At 43.9% G+C, this 16,673-nt stretch overlaps 1 protein-coding gene across 5 annotated transcripts in view; it reads right to left on the reverse strand.

Moving 5' to 3' along the window:
* The window catches only part of bicd1a (bicaudal D homolog 1a), a 53,094-nt gene that overhangs the window by 3,162 nt on the left and 33,259 nt on the right, over positions 1 to 16,673 (reverse strand). Inside the window, exons 3-9 of one of the 5 annotated variants that reach the window (XM_061036679.1) lie at positions 13,926 to 14,078; positions 10,423 to 10,920; positions 6,014 to 6,406; positions 5,154 to 5,915; positions 4,883 to 5,034; positions 4,568 to 4,778; positions 1,155 to 1,240 (exon numbers count right to left, since the gene is read on the reverse strand). In XM_061036679.1, the coding sequence (XP_060892662.1) occupies positions 1,155 to 1,240; positions 4,568 to 4,778; positions 4,883 to 5,034; positions 5,154 to 5,915; positions 6,014 to 6,406; positions 10,423 to 10,920; positions 13,926 to 14,078 (2,255 nt within the window). The remainder of the gene's footprint in view (positions 1 to 1,154; positions 1,241 to 4,567; positions 4,779 to 4,882; positions 5,035 to 5,153; positions 5,916 to 6,013; positions 6,407 to 10,422; positions 10,921 to 13,925; positions 14,079 to 16,673) is intronic. The other 4 variants (XM_061036680.1, XM_061036681.1, XM_061036683.1 and 1 more) reach the window with 4 other exon arrangements.

Consider the following 16,673-nt stretch of genomic DNA (forward strand, 5'->3'; position numbering starts at 1 on the left):
CAGTATGAATTTGATTAGAGTGACTGGATGCAGAGTTTAAGTACTGGACTTCTTACTGTGGATGTTTTTCAAAGAGAGGAGTAACAAATGATGCTAATATTAGCTACTGTCTATCAAACATTCTGTATCTACCTCCTTCATTATTTCTCAGACCTGTGTTTTCCTCCTGTGCAGAATCTTTATGTCTGTCATATAAAAGGTCTATTGTTTAGACGAGCAAACTGGACTATGTGTCCAAAGTTTATATATATAATATCAAATGTTTTTCTAAATTGCAAACACAAAAAATAAGAATTGTCATAGAATCATGAATGTTAAGCCTCTTTGTGAAACAGTACTTTACATGCAAATTGAAAAACAACAACACTATTTCCTCAAACAGTGAGAGGTGAAAATTGTTTATGCAAAACAAGTGTTTCTGTCATAACCAGTTCAATACTAGTTTAAAGGTCACATATTCTCCTCTTCAACCAGTGTAAATAAGTCTCAGAGCTCCCCAAAACATGTGTGTGAAGTTTCTTGTTCTGAATCCACTCTGATCCTGTATTTGATCATGTCTATAAACCCCTCTATTTCAGCCCTGCTCAGAACAGGCTGTTTCTGTGTCTGTACCTTTAAATATGTAAATGAGCTGTGTCTGACCACGCCCCCTCTCTGGAAGGGCTTGGGGCGGCTCTGGCTTTCTCGCTCCCTGTCCTATTGTTTACGGTGAGAAGGTAGACTCAGAGGGCAGAACAAACACCTAGCTGTGGGAGTGTCACCCACCTGGGGGAGGGGTTACTGCCCTTTGTGATGTCATGAAGGGAAAATCTCCAAACGGCCTGTTTGAGCACACATTTTCTTAAAAGTGGAGCAGGCAAAAGACGGAGAGGATGGACTTTTCTCATAATTGGGGGGGGGGGGGGGGGTTTGTAGACAGACTAGAGACATATAGTGTTAGAAGTGTACTTTGCATATGTGACCTTTAACAAAGGGTTAAAACTTATGCATGCTAACTGTTTGTCTTGTGCAGATGAAGGTGAGTAAAACTATGATTACCATATTATCATTTTTATCCTTTTGGTAGATAGATAGATAGATAGATAGATAGATAGATGATAGATAGATAGATGGATGTAAATGAGCCTACTACTACCTTTTCTACAGCTCGTTACCTGCGGGCTCGGGAGGCTCTCCCTCGCCTTAGTTGTGGGGAGAGTGACGGTACTGAGGCAGCAGGCTGCTGACAATCTACAAGAAACTGATAAATTAGACAGATATACAGAGTGGTGACACTCAGGGTTAGACAAAAAGACAGAAAACAAGGAGGACAAACAGGAGGAGGTCTCGTCAGGGACAAAGACACTAATACTGGTTTACGATAGCTTTAAGCTCCAGTCTTACACTTGCCTTTTGGTCAGCTGGTACAACACCTTAAATGTTTGTAGTGTGTAAACTCAGTCCTGAATTAGAAATCACATGTATGTTCAACTTTTACAAATTAACTCAAGCAGAGCTTGTGCAACCCAGTGCAGGAGGGGAAATATGAACACAGAAGATTCAGGAGGAAAAAATAATGCTTGACTGTTAAAGGAGTAATATGTAACTCTGACACCTAGTGTTTAAAATGGGTACTGCAGTCCAAAATCAGAACATTGCAGAGAGCTGTCTCCCCCAGCCCCCTCCTCTCTAGAGTCGATGCTCATGCAGGTTGCCATGTGGTGGACTCTGAAGCTTCAGTGTTTATCCAGCTCTGCATCAGTCTGTAAACCTTTCTGTGTTCTAACCTCTCTCCATTTTTCAAAAAGCATCTCCAATATTGATCCTAGTTTGAGCACGTTTCTGCTCGTGGAGCTTATTAGAAACATGCAGAGGCTTTTTAGGTCGGGTACAATCACTTCTATCTGAACCACTTCTCTTGACCCGCTTCCATCGCTGCAACACCTGTTGGTTTGGTAAACCGAGGGGCATCCAAAACAGCAATGTGGGGGTGTCTTAAAACCGCCTACCTTCTCTGGTCCAAACAAATCCAGAGCATTCAGGACCAGGATCTAAAGTTAGAAGGAGGACATACTGGCTGCTGTATTGTTGTCAGAGAAGCCAGCACTTCAACATAGCATGTTTCCTTAATGTCTGATCATATAGTAAGCTCATTTTTTTTTATTTAATTCACTACATATCTTACATATTGAACCTTTAAGAACTGATTCCACTCCTTGCTGATTACAGTAGATGCTTGCAAAGAGTGAATGTAACTAATATTGTAAACCAGCCTCCTCTGACAGGACCAGACTCTGCACAGCTAGACAATCAACACTGGAGGTGGAAAACACAAGGAGACAGAAACATGGACACAATTTACACACAAACACACACACACAGACATCTTCAAATCCAATGTTGTATTGATTTGTTCTGCACAAAAAAGAGAAAAACAGACAAAGAGGAGCTGAGACTGAACAATCAAATCCTGGATTGTCATACATGTCATACATGTTTGTGCACAAGATGCTGTCTTCAGATTTACTTTAAGCTGTTTCACTTGTGATTTAGTTATCTGAGGTAGGATAAGAGAGAAGGGGGGGGGGGGGGGGAGCGAGGGGGGATCAAACTGCATTTGTCAGGAGAGGAGAATAGAAATGTTGTCCGATCCTGCCCTCTACTGGGGAAATGGGAACAATGTGAGAATTGGACCTTGATTCTTCATGTGGGGTAAGAAGAAGAGAAAAAAAAAAAAGACAATCAAGAAGGAGGTCGAGGCACAGAGAGGAGGTCGAACTGGTTTCAAGACTACTCTGACACATTAAAGATGTAACACGTTAAAGACTTACTGACATTACTTCAAGTGGCAGAAGAAGGCATGCATAGATGAACTAGAGGAAATATCATTTAACAATAATAGAAAGTTAATAGTCTATTAAAATTTGAACAGTATAGTAGCCGATATAACGAATAGATTTGTTGCAGTTTAGTCAATTTTAAGAGCTAACATGTAATGCATATAGACTGCCACAAGGAGGCGCTGTTAACATTCTGTAGAAGAAGCTGCAGCCATATTTTTTTGTGTTTTTCATTTTGAAACACTTCCCAGCACTCAGAGATCGGTACATGTTGTCATATTTTACTGTAACAGCTTCTGAGAAGCCTTGTCTCAAATGAATGAGGGAAATTATTTAAAAATGTAAAGCAGTCCAACTGGGACTAAAACATGACAATAACAAAAGGCTGAGCAGTGCTTATTTTAAAGATAGACGGAGCGAGACGCCTTGAGCTCCACCTTCCTCATGTGGGGTTTACTGAGAGCAGGATTTTGCGGCTATTGAGGTGACTTCAGGGTTAACTCTGAGTTTTCAGTGTTATGAAGGTGATTCACTTCCTCCCTGCTCCAGAGCCGGTTATGTTCAGGAGGAGAGATCATCCAGTGAAAATCTACGCCCACTGACCAATCAGATCAGAAAGGGAAGAAGGGAGGGAGACCGGAAAACAGTTCAACTTTCACCTTATAATTCTGCATAATAAATATATTTATGAAAGTTATTGAAAGACCTTTACAGATATCATACTTCTACAAAGATTGAAATAGGACTGGAGCATCGTAGTTGTGATCATAAGATTTAAAATCAGCGTACTTATTGATTTGAAATATATTTTTATTTACATTTTTGGTACCGTAGGCTGCAGCTGAAATATTACGTCTAAAACTGTCGTAACAATTGAATGTAAGGGAAGAACCAGGAGTTATTATGTTGAGATCTTAGGTGCACTAATGATGGGAAGAAGATTTTATAAGCCTCAATTTTGGCTTTTAAACTCTGTGATTTCTATTTTTTTCACAGTTCTTCCTGCACTTTCCTCTGCAGCTGTTCATTTTTAGACTGCGGTAATCTATGTTTCAAACTTCTTCAGATGTTGTGATGTCACAGTTTGCAGTTTGGCTCTTGATCGTGAGAGGACATATGAAGGGAACTCCGCCCCTTTTCATGTGAGAATGCTCAAAGAAAGTCTGGTTTGATTTATCAGGTCGGTAACCAGCTTCATGTGACTGTAAGTCTGATCTCTTGTGTCAGGGTTAGTGAAGCCTGATAACTGAAAGATACCCTGAGTATGGTGAACTATTTTTACTGCATATTCAAACATTAAACATGTGAAACCAGTCGTCCTCCTCTCTGTATCCACTTTGTCCTGAGGCTTTTAGGGATTGTGCACAAAGTCAATATTTATGATGAGGGACAGGTGATGAAGATTAGCGCTTTCGTCGCCGGTGAGGAGACACTGAGGCAGAGCTACTTGTGCTGTTAGACGGGGGTAGGTGACCTACGTCTTGTCTGAGTCGTCTGAACTTTACGGTTAGACTCTCAGGGTCTATCATGAAGGGCGGGGTGTCGAGGGACAAATTAGGGTAACTCATGTTAAATTGTGTCGAAGCAGAGGTCTGCATTGTTTCAGGAAGCGTGTCCAGAGTCCACAAAGACATGGACGGAGGACTACGGAAGGTCAGGGATTGGTTCAAGGTGTGGGCGGTGATAATGGGGGGGCTGTGGAACCTGGTGGGACTGGACGGGGCTGTGAAGGCGCCTCTGTGACTTACTTTGGGCGGGCTGCTTTTTATCTTGGGCACTTTAGCGCCGCGGCCTCGGTAGGTCTGCTCGTGGTCAAACTCTAGATCCTCCAGCCGCTGGGTCAGGGCCAGTTTCTGCTGGATGGCCATCCGGAGGAGGGAGTTCAACGTCTTTTTCTCATCCTCTGCCGCCGCCAGCTGCCTCTGCATCTCATCCAGCTGTGTAACATACTCGTCACATCTGCAACGAGGGAGAGAGAGAAGGACAGAGGGGAAGACAGATTTAGTTACAAATGCATTTATTTAATAAATATGCACCTAGTGGTCTAAAGATTCATCCCTCACCTTGTGGCAAACATGGCCCTGAGAGACGAGAAGGTGGCGGCGTCTTCTTTCAGAGCCTTCAGCTCGTTCCTCAGCTTCATCATGGTCTCAGTCACCATCGCCTTTTCATTCTCATACTTACTTTTCAAGTTTGCCAGGGCAACCTCTGCTGTCTGCAAAGTTGATAATGACGTTTCATTGAAACATAAACGCCCAATTCAAAAAAAGATTGGCTTGCATATCTGACACACAAAAAGACAAAGTAAGCACAAATAAGAACCATTCGTCAGACCTGTTTGTTGGCCTTCAGCACCAGCCTGAGTGTGGCTATCTGCTCCCTCTTGGTGCTGAGTAAGGACTTCAGTTTGAGGATCTCCTCCATGCACAACTCTTTGTCCTTGTCAAGCATCGGAGCCAGCTCCCTGGCTGCGGCCCTCTGCCTGGACAGCTGCAGCGAGCGGTCTACAGCCCTCTGCAGGTGTTTGATCTGGTCCCTGATGATGGCGTTCAGGTTGTAGATGTTCATTGGCTCCTTCCGCAGGTCCCCGCCGCCCTCTGAGGGCACTGGAGACGGGCAGGGAGAGATGCTGATGGATGGGGAGCCTGGGGGGTTGCGTGTGGGGCTGCTATGGCACGATGAAGAGTCTGCCATGTGTGTCGATGTCTCACTGTGATGCGCGTCTTTGGATGGCGAGTCCATGGGACTGCGCGGCGAGTCGGAGGAGCAGGCTGCGGACGCTGCTGCGAGACGACGCGCCAGGCGAGGTGAGAGCAGAGCCCGCGGGTCGTCTGAGCCCTTCAGGCTGCCGTTGCGTGTGATGCGACTCTGTCGGTAGTAGTCCAGCATGACGCGGTTCGGTGTCTCGTTGTTGCACAGACAGACGTGGTGATAGAGCTGAGCCAGCTCCTCACTGAAGGTGACCAGCTCATCCTGTGCTGCGTTCAGCATGCCCTGACTCTCTGTGGTCGTGCTCGTGGCTGCTCGCAGCTCTGCCTCCAGGCTCGCCACCCTCTCCCTGCTCTCCCGATAACTGCGCTCCAAATGAGTTACCTGCTTGGAAGACACAAGTTAAAGATTTGCAACATCAAAGATTTATGTCATTGTGATGAAGATGCTGCAGTAAAAACAAGCTGCATGTGAGGATGACTAACCTGCTCAGTGAGAGCGTGGGCCCTGTCGTCACTGTGGCCGTCTCCCTGACCCTCCACAGCCTGGTTGTACTTCTCCTTCAGGACTTTGAGCTCTGCCTTCAGGTCGATCACCTCAGTCACCGCCACCTTGTACTTACACTCCAGGATCTGGAACCCGTGGATATCAGGATCATGGTGACCGTTGGTTGGCGGCGATATGGAGCCGCCGTCAGGCTTCTCACTCTCCCGCGGGTCATCGAGCTCTTTGTCTCCGTTCAGACACTTCATGGTGTTGACGCGCTCTGTGAGGCGATGGACTCGCTCGCTCTGCTCACTCAGGGCGCCCTGCGTGTGCTGCAGCTGCGTCTGGGACTCCTGCAGGTTCATGAGCAGCGCCGCCTTCTCACACTCCACCTGCAGAACGATACCAAATACGATGATGCATATAGTTCAAAGGGTTCAGTGTAAAGCATTTCCAAACAATAAAATAAGATTATAAAGGAGCAATATTCAGATGTAGCTGAAAAAAGCTGCACAACAACAGACTCAGTTTGAGACTAAGACCTGCCCCGCTGAAAAGGTTCTGTTCACATGCTTCATGATCAGACATCTCATAAGGGATCAGTGCTCGTCCAGCACAAAAAGCTAAACGTGATTGATTCCAAGCAGAAAGCAGGAGAGATAGAACGATGAGGAGGTAGTTAATAAAACCAAACACTACAGGTGACACATTCAATGATAGAGTTCCTTTTGAAAAGACAAAATGGATTTAAAAGAGTTTATTTGATGATTGGATGCCACTAGCATTCACATCAGTCCCAGAGTAATCAAGCTCAAAGAGAAAATGGATTAGTGAGTAATTGTTTGCACAGAGAAAGGCACACGGCTAATTTAGCTCCCGCTAATCGAATTCTTATTTCCCAGAGGAGCACAGCTACGGGGGCAAATTCACAGTAATGACTTAACTCGATTTAGAATGAATGTCATCTGCCTTTGATTTTTATGTTGTTAAACACACTGCACTGCAAAGAGTCAATCTGAGCAAGAGTATTTCTAATTTCTAGTCAAAAATATCTCATTATGGGGAGCTGGTGACGCAGTGGTTAGAGTGCGCGCTTCATGTATGGAGGCTGTGGTCCTCCAAGTGGGCGGCCCAGGTTCAAATCAGACCTGGGGCGCCTTTCCTGCATCTCATTCCCTACTCTCTCTCTCCCTGGTTTCAGACTCTATCCACTGTCCTGTCTCTCTAATAAAGGCACAAAATGCCCAAAAATAAATCTTTAAACAAAAAAAATAAAAATAAAATATCTTATTACATTTATGATAAGCTACATTCACATGACAATTCTTAATTCAAGATTTAACAACAAACAAATCATGCCTGAATTGAGTGTCATAAGTAAATTTATCTGCCAAAGGGGCACAAGCTGTAGAGGTCAGTTTAATGCATGTTCTCCTCGTGCATGTGTGCGTTCTCTCCGGGTACTCTGGCTTCCTCCCACAGTCCAAAGACATGCGCGTTAGGTTAACTGGAGACTCTAACCTGTAGGTGTGAATGTGAGTGTGGCTGGTTGTCTCTATATGTCAGCCCTGTGATTGGCTGGCGGACAGTCCAGGGAGTAAACCCTGCCTCTCACCCAATGACAGCTGGGATCGGCTCCAGCCCGCCGTGACCCCAAATTGGGAAAAAGTGGAATAGATAATGAATGGATCAACCTCATTTAATACACTTATAAAATACAATTAGTTTACTTTTTACAAGGAATTCAGGCCTTTGTGTCGTATGGATCTTGAAATTGTTTATCTGAATTTTTCTGGTAAATATATCTTATAATAAATGTAATTAGATATGTTTAATGATAAATCCTCTTGCATTGATTTGAGTTCATGCATTATATCCACTGTTTGTTAAGGAGTGAAACATTTTCTCCATTATGTAATATAAGCTTGATATTTTTGAATGGATGTAGCCCCGCACAGTTCTGGTAAATACTGTGAGATCAGTTTGGCCTGTTTATGTTCTCTCATCTCTACAGTAAGAACAGGAGGAGGCGGTCTTTGTCTCCGTCTTGTTTCTTCTTCTGCTCTCCGTGCCTATTAGACACTAATCACCCTGACAGTGCTCCCTATGCAACACGCACATGTACGGCCTGTACTTCTACTACTGCAGGACTTTTTGTTCTTTCTCAAAACATCCCTCACTCTCACCCTCGCTCCAGCACACCTTCTACAGAACACCAACATATTGTTCACGTTGGAGTGGACAGAGGCTCAAATGCATGCTGGATGTAAATAAAAGAGAAATGTGTGATCTGTCACTGTAACCATTCATTTTAGTGGCTTTACTTTCTGTTTCTCTGTTTTAGTGTTTAGTGTAGTAGACTAATAAGAGGTCATTCATTAAGGCAGAGCTGCAGCAGGTCTACTCTCAACCGCACAGGTCTGACAGCTAAAGGTCAACCTTGGCAAGAAACTCAAGTTTCCTGCAAAAGTTGCAGCAACATCAGTGTGACCAGACATCCTCTCTGAGACCTAAAAACAGCTCGCCTGGATAGATTGAGCCTGAGAAGATTGCTTTGAGGTGGATTTTGAAACAAAGCTTGCCCAGTACCAGGGACTTCTGGAGGACTGGGTCTTGGGCACACTGCTGCAGAGGCTTTGTTGGCTGAGTCTACACTCAGCTGTGTCTCAGCTGTCTACACTCTGCTGGGCATGAGAAGTCTTCATAGAAGAACAGACATCAGGACTGTAAGAGAGGCAGCAGGGAAAGCCTCCAGGTGGCTGTGGATAAAGACAGCTGATCCGCGGCCAAATGCTGCTGGGACACATGCAGGACTTGATCAACCAAGGCTGTGTGGCCTGGGCGAGAGATGAGTCCAGGACATCCGACGGATTTATCTTTCATCCGTCAGCAAAGCCTGCAGTATGTTTGTCTTTTTTTTCCACTGGTTACCAAACCGTCGTCACCTCGTCATTTCCTTGCAAACACCACTGACAAATATTGAGTGTCGCCCACACAGAACACACTCTGCAAGAACTCAAATCTTCTGGTCTGAATGATCTCATTACAGGTATCCAGATAAACATCTTATTTTAAGATATTACAAGCACAGATAAATCCTGACGTGCTTATAATGAGTGAAACTGGTTTCTAATGCAGCAAGATAAATGTCTCTTGAATTAAGATCATTGTGTTTGCTGCATTAGCAGATATTTCTACTTATTAAAAACAACTGAAGTGTCTTTCTTTTTCATTTTAAATATTGAATTTAGATGTTTATCTTCTTGTCAGGGGACAGTGGCTTAATACTAGTTTAAAGTGATATTTTTGACTAGAGATGAGAAATAAACTTGTCAAAAATCAGAGTTTTATCAGTGCCAGAAATGTACTGTGAGCTCGTCCCACTTTAAGGCCCAGTCCCTTTTACTCGCCTGGTGTTGCAGCACGTTATGACAAATAAAGGCAGCTCTCAATTCATAATAAATACTGTGGATATTTAGTGTTGTAGTACTCGAAATCGATCTTAAGGTCTAGGTCCCGTCTCGGAATTGAAAGTGTTTTTAGTCTGTCTTGTCTCGGTCTCAGACTGGGTGGACTCCAGATTTTAAGATTTTAAGACAAAGACCAGTCAAGACCACCTGGTAGGCGATTTTTCCACATCATTCCTGTGATTAGAAAGAAAACACCTCTTTCTAAAAGAACAAAATCTTAAATTCTTAAACTCATTCATCATTTGATTTTTCCCCCCGGTTACGTTCGTAACTAAGTGAGTGACACGCACCCTGCACACAAGAGGATGATTTTCAAGAGATATTTATGTTCTTGGTCTTGGCTCAGTCTCACCCTGCCTTGGTCTTTGTCTTGACTCGGTCTTGATCCCTTTATGTCTTGGTGTTGTCTCGGAGCACTTTAGTCTTGGGTTTGTCTTGACTACAACACTTTTGTCCAAAAACGACAAAATGACCTCGCTCTCTTAAAACTAGAGATTCATAGTTGACTTTGTCTTATGGATATCGTAAAACATTTTGGTGCAAATTTTAAAGTCTTCCCCGTCTTTGCTATGAACAAGTTTTATTTAAAAATATTTAGTCGGCCCTCTCGTATTGACGCCTGTCCAAATTAAAGGCAGGGTCATTTCACAGACTGTGATAAATCAAAGCCATAATCATCTGACATGCTGTGTGCGTCTGCTTTTATCTTCCTGCAGTGGCTTCTCTCTGGCTTTGCGTTGGAAGCAGTTTTAGAACGACTGAAACCTTCCAGATGGTCACTTTCTGAGGCCGCTGACCTTTACGAGGAACTTTCAATGAAACAGGACAGACCCCAACATAAAGAGCTCTCTAGCAGCTGGGACCCGACTCTGATTACTGACCCGGGTTCTAATGGGTCATTTGATTGACAGTTGTTGTTACTGATGATGATGACCCACCTGTAGCAGCTGCTGTTTGAGCTTCTGCATCTCCGACAGGTTGAGCTCACTGAACAGGTCAGGCACAGGAAGCAGGCCGTCTCCTTTCCTGCCTGATCTAAACTCCCCGTTCATCTTAGCCAATCCGGTGCCAGCGTGGAGGTGGCCGTTGCGGCGGTTGCTGTCCTCATTGTTGCCGTTAGCAGCAGGGATTGCGCTGCCGTTGGTCCCGTTGGTCCCGTTCGTCTCATCCGGGAACTTGAGACCCTCGACCCCGGTGACAGTGAGCGCCAGATGGGCCCCCGCCCCGTAGACGCTGTCACTCAGGCTGATGTGGTGGGCCAGCTCCTTCCTCAGATTGTTCTTCTGCTCACGCTCGCTCTTCAGGGCGTCCAGAGCCTCCTCCAGCTGACCCTCAGAAATGTCCTTCAGGCGTAGCGCGTCCTCCAGCTGGCTGTTGAGAAGAACGGTCTCCTCCTCTAAAACCTTTATCTCGTGTTTCAGTCCCTCGTACTCCACCTGAGGAGAGGCAGAAAGAAAAGGTGACAACAGGAGAATAAGTCAAGGAGGGGACGACCCCATCTCTGGTCAGGATAGAGGGACTTCAGGAAGAGTAGCAGCATACAGGTTAAGGTTTGTTAGAGAAATACAAAAAGCCAGGTGATGTCAGCTAAAGAAACCTTATGCTACTTTGCCCCCAGTACAGTTTACATTTAAAATACAGCAGCATGGTGTTTTAGTTCTGACTGGCACCTTCATACTATATTTAATCTAAAGATATGATGAGATGCTGTGGTCAAATTTGATTCATGGCAGTTGAAGACATTCACCAAGTCTTTATAAACCTTTCCCCGTTTCCACCAAGCGGCCCGGTTCAGTCCAGTACGGTTTGTTACGGTACGCATGTATCGCTGTTTCCACTCTCAAAAGTCGGGAATGGTACCAAAATAACCAATCTGTACCGTCCTACTTCTGTGCTACCCTTCTGTTGGATTTTGCCAAGTGTAACGATCTGAACCTAAGTGGTGGAGCTAGACACACTGCAGCCTGTTTTTTTTTTTTTTTAAATCTATTTAACCTTTATTTAACCAGATAAATAACCCATTGAGATCAGGATCTCTTTCACAAGGGTGACCTGGCCAAGAAGGCAGCAGCACACGCCATAAAAAGCATGACATGACAAAGAGACAGTTTACAAACAATAAGTTAAGAGAGAACAACGATTTACAATGTGCAAATTGATTTACAAATAAAGTGCAGAATCTTGATCACGGATTACAATTCAGAAACACAGGCACTGTCCAATTGACTCGCATATTTTATCTTTTAAGATTGAGCCAAAGGCTTCAAGCGAGATGAGATCCGCCATTTTCAATTCATTTTGGAGAAAATGTATTTCTGTAATAAAATCCCAACTTCACCTTAAGTTTAGAGGCCAAATTGGCAATATGTGATTTAAAAGACAGATCACACTCAAGAATAAATCCCAAGTACTCGTAGCTTCTGACAAGCTCGATAACATTTCCTTGAGAAGTTAAAATCAGTGGGACATTTGTTGTTTCTCCACTTAAATGAGAAAACAACATGAGCTTTGTTTTATCAGTGTTTATGACCAACCTTAGTTCCCTCAAACGAGACTGGACAACATTGAAAGCTGACTGCAGAAACTCAAAAGTTTGTGCAACAGATGCTGAGCAACAATAGATGATAGTGTCATCAGCATAAAAGTGATACATGGCATTTGACAAATTTTCACACATATTATTGATATAAATGGAAAATAAAATAGGTCCTAGTATCGAACCTTGGGGCACCCCTTTTGAGATTTCTAAAAAGGAGGAGGTGGATCCTGCCATTTGCACGCATTGCGTTCTGTTTGACAGATAGTTGCCAAACCAAGAGGCTGCTTGCTTTGATAAACCAACTTGATGGAGGGTTTTGATCAACAATCCATGATCGACTGTATCAAAGGCCTTTGATAAATCGATAAAGAGAGCTACACAAAATTGCTTACAATCAATTTTTTCAATCATGTCAGTTAAAACCTTAAGAGCAGCTGTAACAGTGCTATGTTTTTTCTAAAACCTGACTGATACTTAGATAACACATTATTGGCATCCAAAAAATCTTTCAGTTGTTCACTAATGATTTTTTCAAATACTTTAGCCAAAATGCAAAGTTTAGAAATTGGTCTGTAATTGTTTACTTGTGAGGGTTCACTCCCTTTTAACAGGGGAAGAACAAATGCTGATTTCCAGACCTTTGGGAGTTCATTGCTGATCAGACTGAGATTAAAAATATATGAAAGAGGCTCAGCAATAAAATTAGCAGCCAACTTAAGGAAAAACGGCTCAAGTTTATCAGGACCTGCTGATTTCCTGGAGTCTAGTTTCTGTAATGCTCTCTGCACCTCAGTGGCAGACACTGGCACTGTTTATTGGTCAAAAGAATCGTCACTTCCTGCTCGACAGCGGGAATAAAGGACAAACACAAAACCTACATGTTTAAATATCCCTTCGATTTGGAGAGAGAATTTTATAGCTAATATCAGCGCGTAGCACCGCCCCATGGACGTCCTCGGAGGTGCTGACCTCTGCTGGACAGCCTCCATTGTTGCCTCTTTGTTTACTGTGTTGTGTTCTTCTTCTTTGTTTAACTTATTGGCGGGCTACACAATGTCGGGCTGCTGTGATGGCACGCTGTTATGTAGCTGGTGAAATTGCCATCTGGCTTACCAAACTGCACTGAACCAAATCGGACCGCTTGGAGGAAACGGGGCTTTACTGTGCACTGCAAAGACTCAGATCCAAAAGTGTATTTGTTTCATTTTTAGTCCAGATTAACAACTTAAATATAAAACATAAAAACAATATAAAAGAAAAAACATGAGGCCAATGATGATCTCATTTCAAGACACTTATCAAGGTAAATATGCTTGCTGCACATTTTTCTACATTAAAAGCCATGCAGGCCTAATTTACCATTTCATATCTTGAATTAAGATGTTGATCTGGACCTTTCAGGTGAATGTATCTTACTGTTTAATACGTGTAATTAGAAATTAGACTTAAACGCTTGCTCGGATTTGAGGTTTTGCAGTGTGACTTACTCTACAGTAGGAGCAGCAAGATCTAAGTCCTACATCACTGGAGTGATTTCATGTTGATAAATGACCTTAATCTACTTCGGCTCAGCACAGGGCTTAGAAAATTTGACTAAAGCCAATCCAGACACTGTGTGAGCTTGTGTGATTACACAGCTGCAGCTCCTCGGGGGAGAATAAAGGACGATGAGCAACGCCATGAGATGAGAGCACCGCTTCATCCCGTCAATCCTGGAAATGAGACTGAAAACCCTAAAGAGGAGGACCACGCTGACATCATGTAATTGAGTGTGAGTTGTTCATATAAACTGAGACGGGATGGTGTCTCATGTTTAAAGAGATGATCTGTATGCAATGAGTAATCAGTGACAAAGTTGAGATGTATTAAGGTGCTACAGTGGGGAGAGGTCTTCATACGGACCTGGCTCTGCTTGAGGGTGGACACCAGCTTCTGCAGAGTGATGTTCTCCTCCTCCAGCTCGGTGTAATCCTGGAGCAGCCGGGTCTCTCTGAACTTGTACTCCTTGATCTCCTCCCTCATCCTGCTCCGCTGCAGCTCCAACATCTCGTTACTCTGGATCGGAGAGGAAAGATACGAGGCAGAGAGAGAGAGGGGGGGGGACGTGCACAACGAGGAGAGAGGATTAAATTCAGTTCACAATGTAAATCCCTGCCTCACAATTTTAAACTCTCCTGTCAGTTTGAGATTGGATGAACAATTGAAGTCTAATACGTGATATAACTCACACAGAGAACCAAACTGTTTTTTACCCTCATCTCTGACAGCATGAGAAGGTTTATGAAACAGTTTTTATTATCGTGGATGCAGCGAGTCAGCACCCTCTCTGACGGATCATATTTCAGGTCACCTGCCGTGCACAGAGACAAACGTGAGCATATGCTGGACCAGATAAACCGTCGATCAGAAGAACGCAGCAGCCACACGAGTCGTAAATCTCAGAAGAGCAGGCAGCAGCACTGAGAGGAAAAACTGAGACCTCAGCAGAATCATCTGTGCTCACACATCTCCAAACAGAAAGTTTTACTCCCAGCGGTAGAGATAGATGAATAAAGTGTCAGCATATAAATTGAGTGAGTCACCACATGTGACTGTACATTATGCATAACATTAATGCTCTTCATTAGGCTCTTTATTATCTTTGTACGTTGAACTGTCTGTCTGCTGTTCATACAGTAAAGTTCTGCACATTTCTTTGGCAACACCCTGCACACATTACTGGACGCACTTCACAGCTCTCTCTTCAGTGACGGCCCTCCCGCCAGCAGGGCGTGCTGTTGTGTTTAGCCGTCTCTGTGTGTGTGTTTTGTGTCCCTGCAGGGTGCTGGTGGGCGGTGTCTGGCAGCCAGTCTCTCAGGTGTAGGCTATTTAAGATCAGGCAGTCATCCACTCTCATCCACTCCCAGCATCACACCGTCACCACAGCTCCTCAGTTAGTTTTACACCACACAACATGCCACACACACCACACATCACACACTCACACAACAGCCGACACACTGATTCACTTACAAACTTTTACACCTTTTAGAACCGTATGTTTAGAGCCTGACAAAGGTGGTGACACTTCCAAAGTCATTTATGGAGAGGGCCGTGTCCAGAGGGGTGTCCAGGGCTGGCATTGACACCCCTTGAAATCTGACGTGTAACCAAAAAATCCAAATCTATGATTGGCAACTGTCTTACCTGCAATGGACTAACTTGCCAATAAATGTGTTTTTGCAAGTTTGACAGTGTACGAGAGTTTGGGTGCAATTTTCTAAGAACTTAAAGTTGTGACTTTGCACATCTTTGTTTTTGTGTCCCTGTAGAATCGGTTTGGGCATCTGTTGAGGATGCCTCCTGGACGCCTCCCTTTAGAGGTTTTCCAGGCACGCCCAACTGGGAGGAGACCCCAGGGTAGACCCAGAATACGATCGAGGGATTATAAATCCCGTCTGGCCTGGGAACGCCTCGGAATCCCCCAGGAGGAGCAGGAATGTGTTGCTGGGGAGAGGGAAGTCTGGGTTTGATGAAGAATCAAGCTAAGTAGATGTATATATATGTATATCGCCAAATTGTGTTACTTCTAAGTACAGATCATTAGCGGGGATAAAAAGGGTAAAACAAATTAAATTAATTTTTGTGCAGGATTAGTCATCAGATATTTGAAAAGTTTTACAGGAAGAAAAAATACAATTATTTAGATGTAAACATACTCAAATAATGCTTTATTAAATTATATTTGGCAGTTAAATTAACATTTAACAGGAATGCTGGATTAAAACCGGGAAAGTGTGTTTCTATTTCAGGGGGACTTTAAAAAAAGTGCAGGAGAGGAGAGAAATGAATCCGCAGAGAAACTCCTGCACGCTGTCTAAACTGCACAAATACACGTTACAGACAACGTTAAAATGTTGCCAATGTGTGCAGGAATTTTTGGGAATGAAAAACAAGACATTTTCCTTCATAGTTGGTGCCTAGGACTTATATTCTTGTTGCTGTGATATTGTGTACTAGTGTACTAGTATGTAAAAGTTTAAAATTCTGGTATCGTGGGGTGCAGATGGCCTCGCTGGTGGCGCCCCATGCACTGAGGCTATAGTCCTTCGATTCCGACATGTGACTCCTTCCCTGCATGTCATTCCCCACTCTCTCTCTCTCGCTCTCTCTCTCCCGATTTCCTACTCAACTGTCCTGCCAAAAAAAAATGCACAAAAGCCCCAAAATCATTTTTGGGTGTGCACGTGTATTCTTCGGGCACTGCAGTGCTGCCTGCAGCTCCCCTGCAGCTCTCTGTGCATATGGCAGAAGTGCTGACCCAGAGGCAGTGTCAGGAGTGTGTGAGCGGGTACACACACAGGAGGAAGAAACTCACAGACTCATTCGGCCCCCTTTGGTGCTAAAACAGAATCTCAGTGTACATAAATGTGTGTGTTTTGTATGTATATGGTTGAATACAGTGGTGCTTTGTGAACTGGCTGCTGGACTAAAAGTACAGTCTATTATTAAGCACTGACCACTTTGATGGTTACAGTGTCTGACAGTAGCTTCGATACTCATGGAGCTAATGAAGCCTTTACTGCGGCGTGCACAGAAGTACAGCAGAGCTGCAGCGGCAAAGACGTCACTTTCACACTAATCCAGTGAAATCGACCAGAAGCCAAATTA

This window comes from Labrus mixtus, chromosome 4 (genome assembly GCF_963584025.1).
Source record: "Labrus mixtus chromosome 4, fLabMix1.1, whole genome shotgun sequence".
In the NCBI taxonomy this organism is placed as follows: Eukaryota; Metazoa; Chordata; class Actinopteri; order Labriformes; family Labridae; genus Labrus; species Labrus mixtus.